Source organism: Colius striatus, chromosome 10 (genome assembly GCF_028858725.1).
Source record: "Colius striatus isolate bColStr4 chromosome 10, bColStr4.1.hap1, whole genome shotgun sequence".
Classification (NCBI taxonomy): Eukaryota; Metazoa; Chordata; class Aves; order Coliiformes; family Coliidae; genus Colius; species Colius striatus.
The window spans coordinates 17,516,332-17,530,051 of NC_084768.1; the positions used below are offsets into that span (position 1 = coordinate 17,516,332).

The 13,720-nt window shown below is 51.4% G+C and overlaps 1 protein-coding gene across 1 annotated transcript in view; it reads right to left on the minus strand.

Annotated features, from left to right (window-relative positions):
• Positions 1 to 13,437, minus strand: part of PRRX1 (paired related homeobox 1) — a 39,094-nt gene extending 25,657 nt beyond the window's left edge. Inside the window, exon 1 of the mRNA XM_062003679.1 lies at positions 13,162 to 13,437. Coding sequence (XP_061859663.1) covers positions 13,162 to 13,402 — 241 coding nt within the window. The 5' untranslated portion in view covers positions 13,403 to 13,437. The remainder of the gene's footprint in view (positions 1 to 13,161) is intronic.
• Between the last annotated feature and the right edge of the window lie 283 nt (positions 13,438 to 13,720).

The window sequence follows — 13,720 nt, forward strand, 5'->3', positions numbered from 1 at the left end:
TCTCAAAACAAGCAACAGGACCAGTTTGGGTCAGGGTGGGCATCTTCCCCAGCAAGTCCCTGCCACCCTCTTGCACACCAGGCATGCAAGAATTTTTCTTTTTACAGATAAATTGCCCTAAAGCAGGATTAAAAGTCAGGGAACAGCCTGCAGCAAAATCCAGCTGCACCACAGCCAGTTTAGGATGACCCTACTTCCACTCATGTGTTATGGTACCTCATTTTGTGTTATGGCCACATTTTGAGAAGGACCTAGGTGAAGATGATGGTGGTCTCCAGGGATGCTCTCTGCAGCTCAGACAGGACTCCCCCAGTCCCCAGCTCAGCTGCAAAGTACAATACAGTATCCCGAAGCACTGTGCAGTGCCAGCAAACGCTCTGGAGCCACTGCCATGGCTCTGCCTTGGGGAGGTTTAACAGGCTCACGGAGGTGCCAGGATTATTTCAGAAGCTTGAATCCTGCCTGGAGTCAATCTGGGACAAATTCAGAGACCTTCTGACTTTTCACACCCAACTGAGTTTTGATTGTGGCTCAGCTCAGTAAAGTTTCAAGAGGAGTTTGATTATTTTGATCTTTCCCCCATCCTCATTATTAATCACAGCAAGGGGAAGCATAATTCCTCCAAATTAAACCATTTGCCAAACCATTTCTCGGCACACTTTTTAGTGTCCCTTCTAGGAACAAAACACATTTGGAAACCTCCACGTTTCCATCCTCCTTGGCCAACAGCACGTCTGTATGTGGCCATGAGCATGGTGCTGGGAAATGCCCAGCCTGGCAAGGTGGAGAAGAGTCCCCTGACCCCACAGGATCTTGTGCTATGAATGCTCTCAGGAACATTCTTTGGCCACTGCTGGTTTAGAGAGCTTCTCCCCAGCTAGTGACAAGTGAAGGCAAAATGGGGTGCAGACACAGTCAGCAAATGATCACTCTGATTACCCTTTGCTCCCTTTCCTTGGTGCCAACCCTGCATGACCTTCCCAAGGAGCTCACCCTACTAATTCAGAGACTCTCTGTCCTGTGAGAATGCTGAGCATGTTTATGCCCCTTCCCACCACTGATTAAATCTGCAGCTCTCCCTGTTTTCCTCATTTTACCCAAAGCTGGCAAGGCTGTGATTACGGAAGACACTGCTCACACAGACTCCCAGCCTGGCCAGGAACACCAGAAATCTCATGCAACAGCCTGTTTTCTTCAGCACTGCAGTAAACTCAGAAGAGGTCCCAAAATATGAGCGCAAGTTGGGCTATTTCCATGTCTGATGTTCCTCCTTCATAGCTCTCTGCAGAGCCTCTCCTACCTCTGCTATTTCTAACAGCAGGATTTTGAAGAGGGGACTGTCCCACAAATGAGTGTGGCAGCTGGTTCACATAAGGGCCCGAGTTACGATCAGAGATGAGGACGCTGCTTTTCTTTTGCGATTCTCATTACGTTTTGCTTCAGACCTGTAAATGCACTCGCATGGAGTGGCTCTGCACTTCTCCATCTGGTCCTGTGATCCCGTTTCCTGGCAGGAACATCCCTGACATGGAGCTGTGCAGGAATGCTGCTGCTCGTCCGCCCAGCCCATGGCCAGAGCTCGGCTCTTCCTTTCGCCGCTCTCTTACAAGACTCAGCCATAGCGTTTCACCCAGTCCCCCTGGCAAGCAAGGCCAATAACTCATGGCTGACAAAAGCAGCTCTTCCAAAGGGGCTTTCAGACATTCATGGACAGAGAAGTGAGTGCTCTCCCTCAGTTATTTCTAGTGATTACATAGCATCTCACAGTTTAAAAATGTGTGTTTTCTACTTCCTCTGAACACACGTCTGGCTTTTGCTCCCAGCCACTGGCTCTCGTTCCACCTTTCTCTGAAGGATTAAAGAAGGAGAAAATGAAAAAAAGACATCTCTTTCTAGAGAGTCACAGAAACAAGGATTCAAATCCAGCATCACGAGTGTCTGGGATGACTCTCAGCATGGCACAGCCCAAGAGGGACAGCAACACGTCACACAAGCAAAAGAGCTCCGTCTCAGAGCAGAGATCATGGGAGCAGAGCAGAGAGCAAAGCCCTTCCAAGGATGCCTGGAGCAGCACTACACTTGCAGCAAGAGGGCTCAGAGGAATAAGGAACCCAAATGGGATTCAGCACCCAGCTCTGCACAGAGTCCTTCTACCCTCTGAGAACAAGGCGTCTTCTTCACTTGCTCACTGTAAACTCCTCCAGACATAGACCATCTCTGGCCAGAGGAGCATTCACACACACAAACCTGCCCAGATCAATGAAGGGCAGCTTCCTGGGGAGGTTTTCTTGCTAAGCACATACTAGTTTGTTTTTGCCATCATACTAGCTACTTCGATCCCACAATGCCCAAGCCAAAAGGCACATCTAAGAAATCTGTTGCTTGGTTTCCCAGCAGTGGGTCACCCCCAGTAACTGTGCCCCTTCCCCACCTGCTTGCTTCCCCTCACCTGGATGGGTCCCTCTTGCTCTACAGACACTCCAGTTGAGCACAGCAGAGCAACCTGCTTGGAAAGTGAAGGAAAATTGGAAGCAGCATCATTGTGCTGACCAGGACAGGGTTAAGCATACAGGCACATTCCCACTGAAGTCACGCAGTCACTACAATGTGAGGAAAGGATGTCCAAGAGGCCCCTCTTACTCTCTTCCCAGGGTAGGACCAGATCTATGCTGTTTATTTTATGTTTGTCTCCATCATATCTGTGCTTGGGGTCTCCACAGCATCCTCACACCACCTCTTCCAGGGCTTCCCTACCCTTACTTACTACACCTCGCTGCAATACAAGTAGGTGGGATTCTCCTCAAAGATGCAGGAGAGTCAGTTCAAGGCCAGGCAAGCAGATATGCAGAGGGCATGGAGCCACAGTGCTGCACTGCAGGCTCCTTACACCAAATTCATGCCCCTTTATGGACAGCAGGTTGACACCAGCAGCCCTTGTGCTGCCCACCTTTACAGGGCAGCAGGCAGACACACACTGGGTTGTAATATAAGAAATCTGCTCTGTAAGCTCATCAGGGGAGCAAGAGAATCCACTTCCCCCAGCAAGCCAGGTTTCCTCACTGGGAAGCACTGGTGAAGATAAGATGGATCCATCCCGTCAGGCACCCATGACAGAAGCTCACAGAGCATGTCCAGTGCTGGAGGGCTTGGCTGGTGGCAGGGCATTCAGAGGAAGGGTTAGCACAAACAGGCCATTAGTGAGCAACGTGGGGTTCCTCATTCTTCTTCAGGACCCTTGTTTTCCTACAGGGAATGCTTCAGAAAGCCCAGTGCAGAGGGGGGAGGAATTTACAGTTCCCTTCCAAAAACCAGTCTTTGTTTGTTTGATCGTTTTTTTAAATGATCAAGTAACTTGTGAATACATTTTCTGATGATTCCCACATCCTCTCAGCTGGAGAACGGTTCATGAACAGACTCCAAACTTTGTAAATGAGCTTGTTAGTCATAAGTCTTCAAACAGCCTTGATAAACAACTTTCAGCCTGCAGGATATTCATCAACTATTCTGTCTGCCTGGTCTCCCGACACTAATTTATTATTTATAATGAGATCCTTCTCCTAAATCACAGGTGATTGTTTCTTTTTACTGATTAGCTGATTTTTTTTTAGGAGAAACAATGCAAAACAAGTCACAAGCAAGCAATGTATCACAAGCACTTATTCCATAGCAGTCCCCCTGGTTTCCATGAGACTTATCGGCAGTTACTCAAATGAAACAAACTGCTCCATGGACCTTCCAGCTGACCAGCACATGGGTTTGTGGAGAGCTCAAGCATCTCAAGATGTTGAGGAGATCTGAGTCTGCATGCAGGTACCTGCCACTGAAAGCTGTTTCACCCTATGGGTGCATTCATGCCGCAAACACAACCTCCCCAAAAGCTTGGGGTGCACTGAGGTGCACACGAGCAGGAGGTGGATTCCCTGCAGGAACAAACTTGCTGGAAGTTGCTCCAGGTCATGGAAGGGGATCTTCTCAATGCTAACTAGTTAACACAGAAGGTGGTTGATTCCAGAGAGAAGAGTAGACGAAATAGCAATTAGCTGGGGGGATGCAGAGGGAGAAGAATCTCCCTGAACCACTGTTACAGCCCCTAATGAGAGGCCAGGATTGCACATAGCTATTTGTGTAGGGAAACTGAGGCATGATGAGGTGAACTTGGTCAAGTTTTGGCAGCAACTGCAGAGGAAGAAAAAGACCTCAAGACCCTGTGGCCACGGCACAAAAGCATTTTGGTGCAGTTAAAGACAGACTGGGTCATCCCACTGGGCCATCTCAACAGATGCTTGGAGGGAAAAAACGAGCCCTACTGTTTCAGTTTCAATTTACATTTTGGGTGCAGGCCTTTTCTGGGTAGGCTGCTCCCAGTACCAGCAAACACCTCACCCTACAAACCCTGCCCTGTGTTGTCCGTCAGCAGAATGGCCCAACACTGCCTGGGGAACACTAGGAGCAGACAAACGTACTCCCTGGGAGGCTGCTTGTGTGTTGGCATAAAATCCAAACCTGTGTTTCTACCCTCTATCCCTCATCCGCAGAGAGGTATAGACAGCCATCAGCATTCAGCATGAAGGCAGCAGGAAACAGAGTTTGGCTCTGGACTGGTCTTGAAAGCCTTTTTTCCTCTCTCTCACTGCAAAATCACCAATACATTTGCTCTGACAACCACAAGCACTCAAGAACAGACAGGCTCATGTCTAGGGACAGCCTTCCCAGTGCCAAAAGGGAGAAAACACACTCAGGAGAGAGACTTGCCACCAGCTTTCTCCAGCACCGTCAGCATGGGAGTCATCCATCCCAAGCAGGGACTCTATGCTGGATTCACAATCCTCTGCTCTGCACCTTCCGTCCAGGGGGAAATGCGCCGCTGCGCAGGACGCACAAGGATAATGGGTATGAAGTGTTATTGGCATTTCAAGCCACGGGGTGAGGAAAGTGCTGTAAAGCTTTATGAGAAACCAGCTCAGATTTCCCAGGGACAGGAGCTGCCTGCAGAGCCACCAGCATGGGCAGCCCTTCTGCAGCACCAGCCCCAGAGCATTAACACTCTGTTTTCACTGTTACGGCTCAGGCACTTTTCCCTATTAACCTCCGGTCCATCGCAGCAAAGCCCGGGCTCCACTGACACAGAGAACTGACAGCTCTTTGAAAGCTGCAAGCGTTACCTGTTCTTTTTTCAAATGTGGGTTGGCTTAGTGACACCTGCAAAAAGAGGGGAGGATTTCCAGGAGCACTGAGCAGGCCTTCACGGCTTTGCTGGTGCACCGTCTGTAGCTCGGCCCAGCTCACCCGCCACTCCCTCAGTACCCACAAACACAACACAGCCCAGAGCAAGCAGCACACTACTTGAAAGGTCCCCACAGGTTCGAAATTTATTCAACCTTGGCTGGCACAGCACCTACATGGGCTACAGGAGAGGGCTGGAACCTACCCGGATACCGCCTTTTGCAGCTATCCAACCCTGCTCCATCACCCTCAGGCACCCGCTTAGGGGCCTTTGGTTTTACTTTGGTCAAGGAGCTCACAGGAGACAACTATCTGCTGGTGGGCTCAGAGGAGGAAGTGAGGTCCCCAAGCTCCTGATGAATTCCAGCTCTCGGTGAAAAAGCAGTCTTGCTGCCTGAGCAGCTCATCAAGACGTGGAGAGGGTCCCAGCCAGATACTGAGTGGCTCTTTGGATATCCACCCTGCCCAGCAGTCTCACTGACTGGCTGGAGTTTCTCCCGTAGGAAAATTTCTCTCTCTAGCCAGAAATGGGGGAAAAATTGGGTGGAATAGGAACTGGATGCTGCAATAGGATGTAGTGACTTGCTAACAGTACAGCTGGCTCGCCTCACCTCTCTTTTAACCTTCCCTTCCAGGAACACAAGGCACCAGGACGTCCCGGGCTGCCACCTCAAGGCAAATGTTCACCTCATACCAGCACAACAAACCCAGACTGTCTGCGACACTGTTTTAAGCACTAGAGTAACCTTTTCTCGGCCTCTGGAGGTGAGAGAGGAACGCAAAGAGCTATTTAAACTGAAATAGATGCTCACTGGCTTGCTCATTGGGCCTCTCTTCCCAGCTTTGGCCTTTGCAGACTCATCCTTGCGGATGCCAGGCTCTCCCTTGCAGGAGGTGGCCCTCAGCTTTGGCACCACTGCTCCCTTCCCCACCAGCACCCTCCATATGTTCTCATTTGAAAGAAACTTCTCTCAAAAAGATGCCAGCATAGTCTCAGCAGACCTGCTGAGCTCCCATCCCCAGCTCACAGCATCTTCCAGGGCTACACAGTAGAGATCAGCCAGATCCAGGAAGAGGAATGCAGGAAAGGAAAGGGCAGGTTAGGCACCTACCATGCACTGACAGGTCAATGCAGGAATGACAAGCATGATCAGAGACAGCAAATCAAGAACTAAGACCTGTGAGACTGACCTAGAGGACTTTTGAACTCTGGCTATAAGATTGCTGCAGTCACAACACCGGGTAACAAAGGACCAAACCCTACAGACCTGTGCCGTAGGGCTGGTGGCACACACATCTAATGCACCTGTGAGTTTCCACTGACACAGTCTATAATGCAGTCTCCATAGAGACTCTCCAGTGGCTAGTAAGAGGCTGAATTCATAGTGTACCTTTTTTTAGGGTGAAGCACTGCTAGTATCCTTATCCACACCTCACTAGATTGCCATAAAACCCACTGGGATTTCACACCCCTTCAGGCTGTGTGCTCTCCCAGCAGAGCAGCCACTGGGTTCAGGAGATATTTCGCCCTTGTGTGATCATACAGCAGGTTTTTCTTGGGGAAACCAGACTGAATGTCTACACTCTGTGCCCCACCACCAAAGCCCTGTACCCTGCACGTAAAGCTGCAAGGACAGTTCAAACAGAAAGACAGATCAGAGCCTTGTCCAGCCAGGCTGTGATGAAGATTCTCACTTCATGTCTCGATAATCCGCCCCAAAATGCAAGCCTCCCTTAGAAAAGGCGAGTAGGGTGGGGAACTGGAGCAATGCAGTGATTCATCCTCCCCAGAAACTGAGGCCCAAGTCTGGAATACTGTGACACTTGGTAAATACTCGTGATGTACTTCATTATGCAACGGAGGCCCAGCAGGAGCACAGCTCCCTCAGGGCTACTTAATATGGGTTTCAAAAATGATTACATGTATCATAAACAACTTGCAACCAGGAATAAACACCTATAATCCCATCCTGTAATTCTGGTGATGTCAAAAGCCAAGGGAGCAAACTCAGTTACCAGGGGAAAGAAAAAAAAGAAGAAAAAAAGAAAGAATATATCCTCAAAGGAATTATCATCCTGTAATTCTGTCAGCCTTGTCAAACACTCAACTCTCCCCAGCCCTTTCTACTTATCAGCTGTCTGTGCTCACACTTTCTTCCTTTCCAGACTCCCTAACACCACGTATTGTGGTGCACATCACACCTCTGCCCAAAGGCACGAGGATCGTTCCTCTGAACGCTGACAGCAAAACTGCTTCATGCCCGCTCAGAAATATTCCACTGCCTGAGAAAAGAGAAGGTTTTGGCATGACTCAAAGCTGCTGGTCAAGTCCTTAAAGGCTAAAACTCATCAGCTGGCGTACACACAAGCGGGCCATTGAATCGCATGCAACCACTCATGTGAGTAAGGGTTCTGCGACTTAACACTGAGATAATATTTTCCCATGCGATCACCGCTTAATACATCATCAAAAAGATGGAAAACAGGGTGGCAAGGACTGGAAACTCGGTGCAGATGACAGAAAGCTGATGTTCATTAAAAGTGTTCTTGCAGTTTAGACCAAATCTTTAAGTTTTATGACAGATTTCAAAATGTAATTTTCATAGCAATGTTTTCATTACATTAAGAGAGGGGAGCAGGGGGGGAGAAAAAATGAAGTAAAAACCTTCAGCAAAAATCTTTTTCAAATTAAAAAGTTGGAAGCTGTGTGCAGATGGATTGAAAACACAAATACCATCAGCAAATTATCAGACCATGAGAATCAGGAAACAAAACTGATTACGATCAAAAAGAAAAGAGGAGAAATTCACAAACAAATAAACATCTAGTTTTGCCTGTCAAAAGGAGGCCAGCACTGGCAAACTGAGCCAGCTCCCTCCTGCAAATTCACGGCTCCTTTTTCTTTGTTAATAACAGCCCATTGTCCTTTTTCTGTTTGTTTGTTTGCTTTTGGGTGCTTTCGTTTCTTTTTAAGACTCCGGGTATGTGACAGAGTCACCTTTCCATCTTTTGTCTGCATCCAGCAGCTCTAGAGATTCACTTGAAAAAAATCAAACCAACCCACACACAATGTTTTGCCACTTCAAACTGTAAGATTCAGGGATGGAAGAAAAGTACCCAACACTGGGAGACACTTGCCGGAATAACCACACAGCAGCCGGGCTAAGAGGGAAATTAAGTAGATATGCCCAAGGAACACAAATGAAGAGAAGTTAATCAAACTTGTGACTGCTCTGTGTTAGTTTTCTATGTGTTATTCAGTCTTTACTGAAGCAAAACCCGTTCACTCCTCCCTCAAGAAGCTTCGAGGACACGCACGGCACAACCGGCGCACGTTGAGGTTACTCCCGCAACAAAAAGCAAACTGTTGGCTTTTTCACACAGATAACATAAAAACCCATCTGCCTTAAAAAAATCAATATCATTCTGATCCCCAATTTTTCCACATCAGCTTCTAGAAGACGAGGATTGGCTCTGGAAGTCTTTCTTGGCAGCACCTTGTAGGGATGCTGATGGCTGCCCGTGGGGTAACGGACCGATGGGTCCGTGGGCAGCAGCAGCCCAGCTCTCTGCAGGCTCTCCCCCAGCCCATCAACTATGCAGGACAAAAGGGGAAGAAAATAAGATGCTAGATTTAATAAATTTACTCTGTGTTTTCCCCTCACCTCTTACTATTATTGTACATCCCCCATCTACATTCTCAGCATCTTTGGGGAATCAGGACTGTTTTACTAACAAAAGAGCCACTTAATACTTCATGATAAAGCAGAGGTTTGCAAAGAAAACCCCACAGTTGCCTCTGTGCTTCCTCTTACCTTAACCCTCCCTGCAGCTCAGCAGCCCACTGAATTGCTTGTCACATTTCAAAGCAGTGGCAGAGCTTTTCCACATCTTCTCAAGAAGGCACATGAGGGGTTTTTTTTTTGGTGAGGGGTGGGGAAGCACAACACTGCAGACAGCCTCAGGATCATCGAAAAGAAAGAAACAATTTGATATTTACACACGGCCTTTTATCCTTCAGCAACCTCACTTGTTCTGAATAAAAAGATGCAATTAAAGCATAAAGAACAGCCATGTGGGAGCAAATCAAAGGTCCATCAGCTCAGGACCCTGTCTCAGACCGCCAGTAGCAGAGACAGGGGCTATAAGCCCAGGCAACAACAGAGTGATCTCTGCCCCAACTCATCCTTCCAGTCTGAGACTCACAGCTCCCTGAGCCGGACACTGCCTCTGTACACTGCTGCAGCAAAGAGCCATCCTCAGCTCTCCCTGAATTTGTCTGGTCCTTTCTAGAAATCATTTCTATTTCTGACCTCTGCAAAATCCCATAACAAGAAGATCCATCACCAAACAAGGTATTAGCTGAAAAAGCCCTTCCTCACGTTCTCAGCCCTCTCGCTGCCCAAGCACTGGGGGCTGAAGCCAGTACAGATGCACCCTAAGCAAACTCAGCTCTTCCCAGCTGCCCTGGCGGGGTTTCTGCTTCCTCGGGAAGAAGCAGCAGTGCTGAGGGGTCACAACATCCACTGAGACAGAAGCAGTGCTCCTGCTTTAACCACGAAGCAGCTCTGACAGCCTGACACAATCTGCCAGCCTGGGAGGGAAGTGCAGCCCTCAAACTGCGAAGAGAAATTAAAGGACAGCAGTAACTCCAACAAGCAGAACTTGTGCATGTTCCAGACCAAAGCGGTGTTTGGTCCTTCCTCACAAAAGGAACCCGAGCAGAAGAATTTGTCTTTTGCTGTTCACTCTTTCTCTGCATCGTTTTATGAGCCATTGACAGTGAGACTCAAACAAACCAACCAAAAAAAATAAAGCAGAAAGCAAAAATGCCATCTTTAAAAAAAACCAACTAACCAAATCAAAACTAACAGCTTACCAGCTCTGGATTTGGAGAAAAAGCTCTGCTCAGAGTCACAAGCTCTGGGAACCCACAGGCCACCGACAGGTTTGTGCCACTCCAAAAGGGCACAGGAGCAAGGGGAGCTGATTGCCTTGCTGGGAAGCTCAGGGAGTCCTCTCTGTTAAGCTGAGACCCACATTTTCTTTCCAATCTCACAGCTAGACTTATAAGCCCTGCTACCAAAGCAGGAGCTGGTTGTTATCTCAACAGGTGGTTTTGCAACGAAGAGGAACTCGGATCGTAAAGTCTTCCTGGCAAAGCGGCAGGGGCAGGGAGGTTTGCTGGGAAATGGGTCAGCTTTCTAGGGTACAGTTTTCAGAGGTACAGTCTGAACTACAGTCAGTGAGAGTGACAGCTTCGCAGCACCACTGAAAAAACCTTAATCCTTTCTACACTCACAGCTCTCCCTGTAAATACTACAATCACAGCTACTTCCAGGGATGTTGGGGTTTTTCTTTTAACAGAAGAAATGTCTTCTCAAATGAACCAGTGGTGCAACAGCTCCTTCCACTTCAAACATCCAAATAACACCTTTTGTCATTTCTATAGCAAACTTCTCCCCTGAAATTTGGATTACACAAACAGCCCAAATAATTCAGCGCTTCACTTTAGTTTGGGACAGAGCTCAGTGACTTTCCCCCAGGCTGGAAGAATGCATTTAATTTTCTTGAGACACTACACAATTTCTCCAAGTGGCTTGTACCTTCTCTCCCTTGGTAACATAGAGAAGAACTGAGCCCAGTGTCAGCTTTTCCACTGAACCAGCTCTCGTTTTTCACCAAGAAAAGCTCCTGCCTCTGTCACACTGCCTTGCTCCAGCACAGTCTTTTCCCCACATGGACTGCAAAACACTTCACAAAACACATGCAATGGTGGGGAAACTGAGGCACTGAAACTCATGGAATCTGCAAAATACATCAGTGGAAGAGCCAGAAAGCCTAGATGACAGCTCTGCCCAATAAACCTGAGAGAATGAATCTCTTTCTCTCCGTCCTCCCTGCTTCCTTTAGAATACTTTTCAAGCTTTCCAATTCACTGCAACAACATTAAAAGTTTTACAGCATTCAGAGAACTTCTAATTTACTCGGAGCTGTAGTTTGGTCCCTGCTTGGCAATGCTGTCTGGGAAACATACCCTCAGACTGAGATTTCCTTGGTCCTTTTTGTGCTCTAAGAGGAGCATGGGTGTCAGGGAAAGACAGCTCCTCTTCTCCACGTTGACAGAGCTTACTCCGGAGAGCTCCACAGTAGGCAAACAGCTGCACCAGGAGTAAATGAGGTCCAAATTAAATATGATAAACGAAACCAGGGAGGGAAGAGCAAAGGAAAAAAGTGTTGTGTGTATCACTTGTTGGTTACCATCTCTGCAACTCTTTGGCTGCAATATTGCGACGCAAGGAGCTGAATCTGGGGCGGGGGGGAGGCGAGAGCAGCAATCACGGCCTCCCCCGCTATAATACACACCTTTAGGGTCAGAAACTGCATTTTTCCGGGTCCTGGGAAGGGAAATGTTTTTCAGCAGTCTCCCCGCGGCGGTCGCTCAGCCGCCCCTCTCCCCGGCTCTCCGGGAGGCAAAGGAGCCGCCCCGGCAGCCCGGCTACGCTCGCTCCCTGCCGCAGCGCGCTCTCGCAGCAAGCCCGCCCCGGGGTGATGCTTCCCCGCCTGGAGACAACTTCTTACCGGGGTAAAACTCGGGGATCCCACGGTTGGTAGTGTAAGGAGCGGCTGCTTTTTGGCCGGCTCCCCACCGTCTTCCCCAGCCCGCTTTCCTCCGGGATACCGAGACAGGCACGTCGGACCCGCGGGAAGACGGTCGGAGGCGGCGAAAAGAAAAACGCCCACGAAAAGTGAACGAAACCTGCAATTGCAATTTTTTTCGCCTTCCGCCGGCAGCCGCAGGGCAGCCCCCGGCCCGGGATGGGGCGCTCCCTGTGAAGCGAGCCCGCGACCGCAGCCGCTGCCCACTCATGGGAGTCACGGCGTGGGCGGCCACAGACAGTCCGTACCCACAACGAAAATCGAGGCCAGTCCCCGCGGTCCGGGACATACAGAAATTAAAATATATCTATTTTTTTTAAGCCAAAAGCATAGGGAGAGTAACGGGAGATTGTACTGTCCCTCCATACCCCCCTCACCCCGCTCCACTGCGGCTCGCCCCTTCCGACAGTGCTGCCCTCGGAAAATAACAAGCGGCGCTTGGCAAACGCGGCGCAAGCCGTGCCCTCCAGGCGCGGGGCTGCTGTTTTACGGGTCCTTTCCCAAGCAGGGACCCGTTAGGACGGGCACTTCAGAGGCAGGTCTGCCGGCTGTGCCCGCCGGGCCTGGATCAGGTCCGCACTGGGAGAAGCGGGACTAGGGGAGGAGGGCAGCGGCAGCTCTTTGCAGCCGCGCACGCACACTCGGGCTCTTTGCCCGACCTGCGGTGCTCCCGGCAGGTCGTCGGACAATCGTCCGCTCCCCATGCAGAGTCCTGAGCAGTTTCCCGGCATCCCGCAAACCACGGGGTCGGTCCCAGCCTCGACGGGCAGACGGATGGAGCGGGCTCGTCCTCCTGCCGCGCTTCGCCCCGTCCGGCCAAGCCCCGCGCCCACTCCCCTGAGCAGCCCCGTCCGGCTCCCCGAGCCTTCCACCTCCGAGCCCCCCGAAGGGAGACAGAGCAGCGCGGCGCGGGACTCGGCAAACGCGGCGGCCCAGGGCAGTTCACCGCTGCCCCTCTCTCGGGACGCGGCTAGGGGAAACAAGCCTTTTCTCACGCCGCCGGCTGCCGGCTCCGACGAGGGCTGGGGAGCAACGCGGCCTCGCTGCGCGGGGCACGGCGCGGAAGGCCGATTCGGGAAGCGGAGCGGGCCGGCCCCGGGACCAGCCGGCAGCTACTCCGGCCGCTTCCCCGCGGGATTCCCCTCGGGGCTGGCACCGGCGGCTCCCCCCGGCCGCTCCGCTCAGGGAGCGCGGCACACATGGAGCGGTGCAGTGGCCCCTCGCCCCAGGAAGGGATGGAGGAATGGAAGCGGGGTGTGGGGGTGTCCCCGTACTTACTGTCCTGCTGCGGAGTGTCGCTGCCGCTGGTCAGTCCGGGGGACTCCAACAAGCTCCGGCCGGGCTCTCCGCCGCCTTCGTCCGCCTGAGCGGCCACCATGTCTCCCGCCTCCTCGAGGTCCAGCAGGTGACTCACGGAGAAGTTCTTCTTGGCTTGTAAATTGTCCAGGCCAGCGGGGCCGTCGAGGCGGGCGGGCAGCAGGGCCTGCCTCTCCATAGCGTGGGCATAGCTCGATGCCATGGTGTCGAGCGGGGCTTTTCTGCCCTCGCCGCCACCTCGCCCCCCCCCCCCCCCGGGCGCCCACCGCCCCCGCTGCCCCCCAGCCGCCGGCCCTTCGAAGGGCGATGCACAAGGACCGAAAGAAGACGAGGGCGGCGGGCGGGGATTGGGGGGGGGGGGGAGGGAAGGCACAGCACGGGACCCGACGGCAGCGGGAAGGGAAGCCCGAAGAGGAGCGGGCAGGGCCGAGCTTAAAACATGCCGGAGGGGAGAGGCGGCACGGCCGGGTCGGCGCTCCGGGGCGGCGGCGCGGGACGCGGGGAGCTGCCGCCGGCCGGG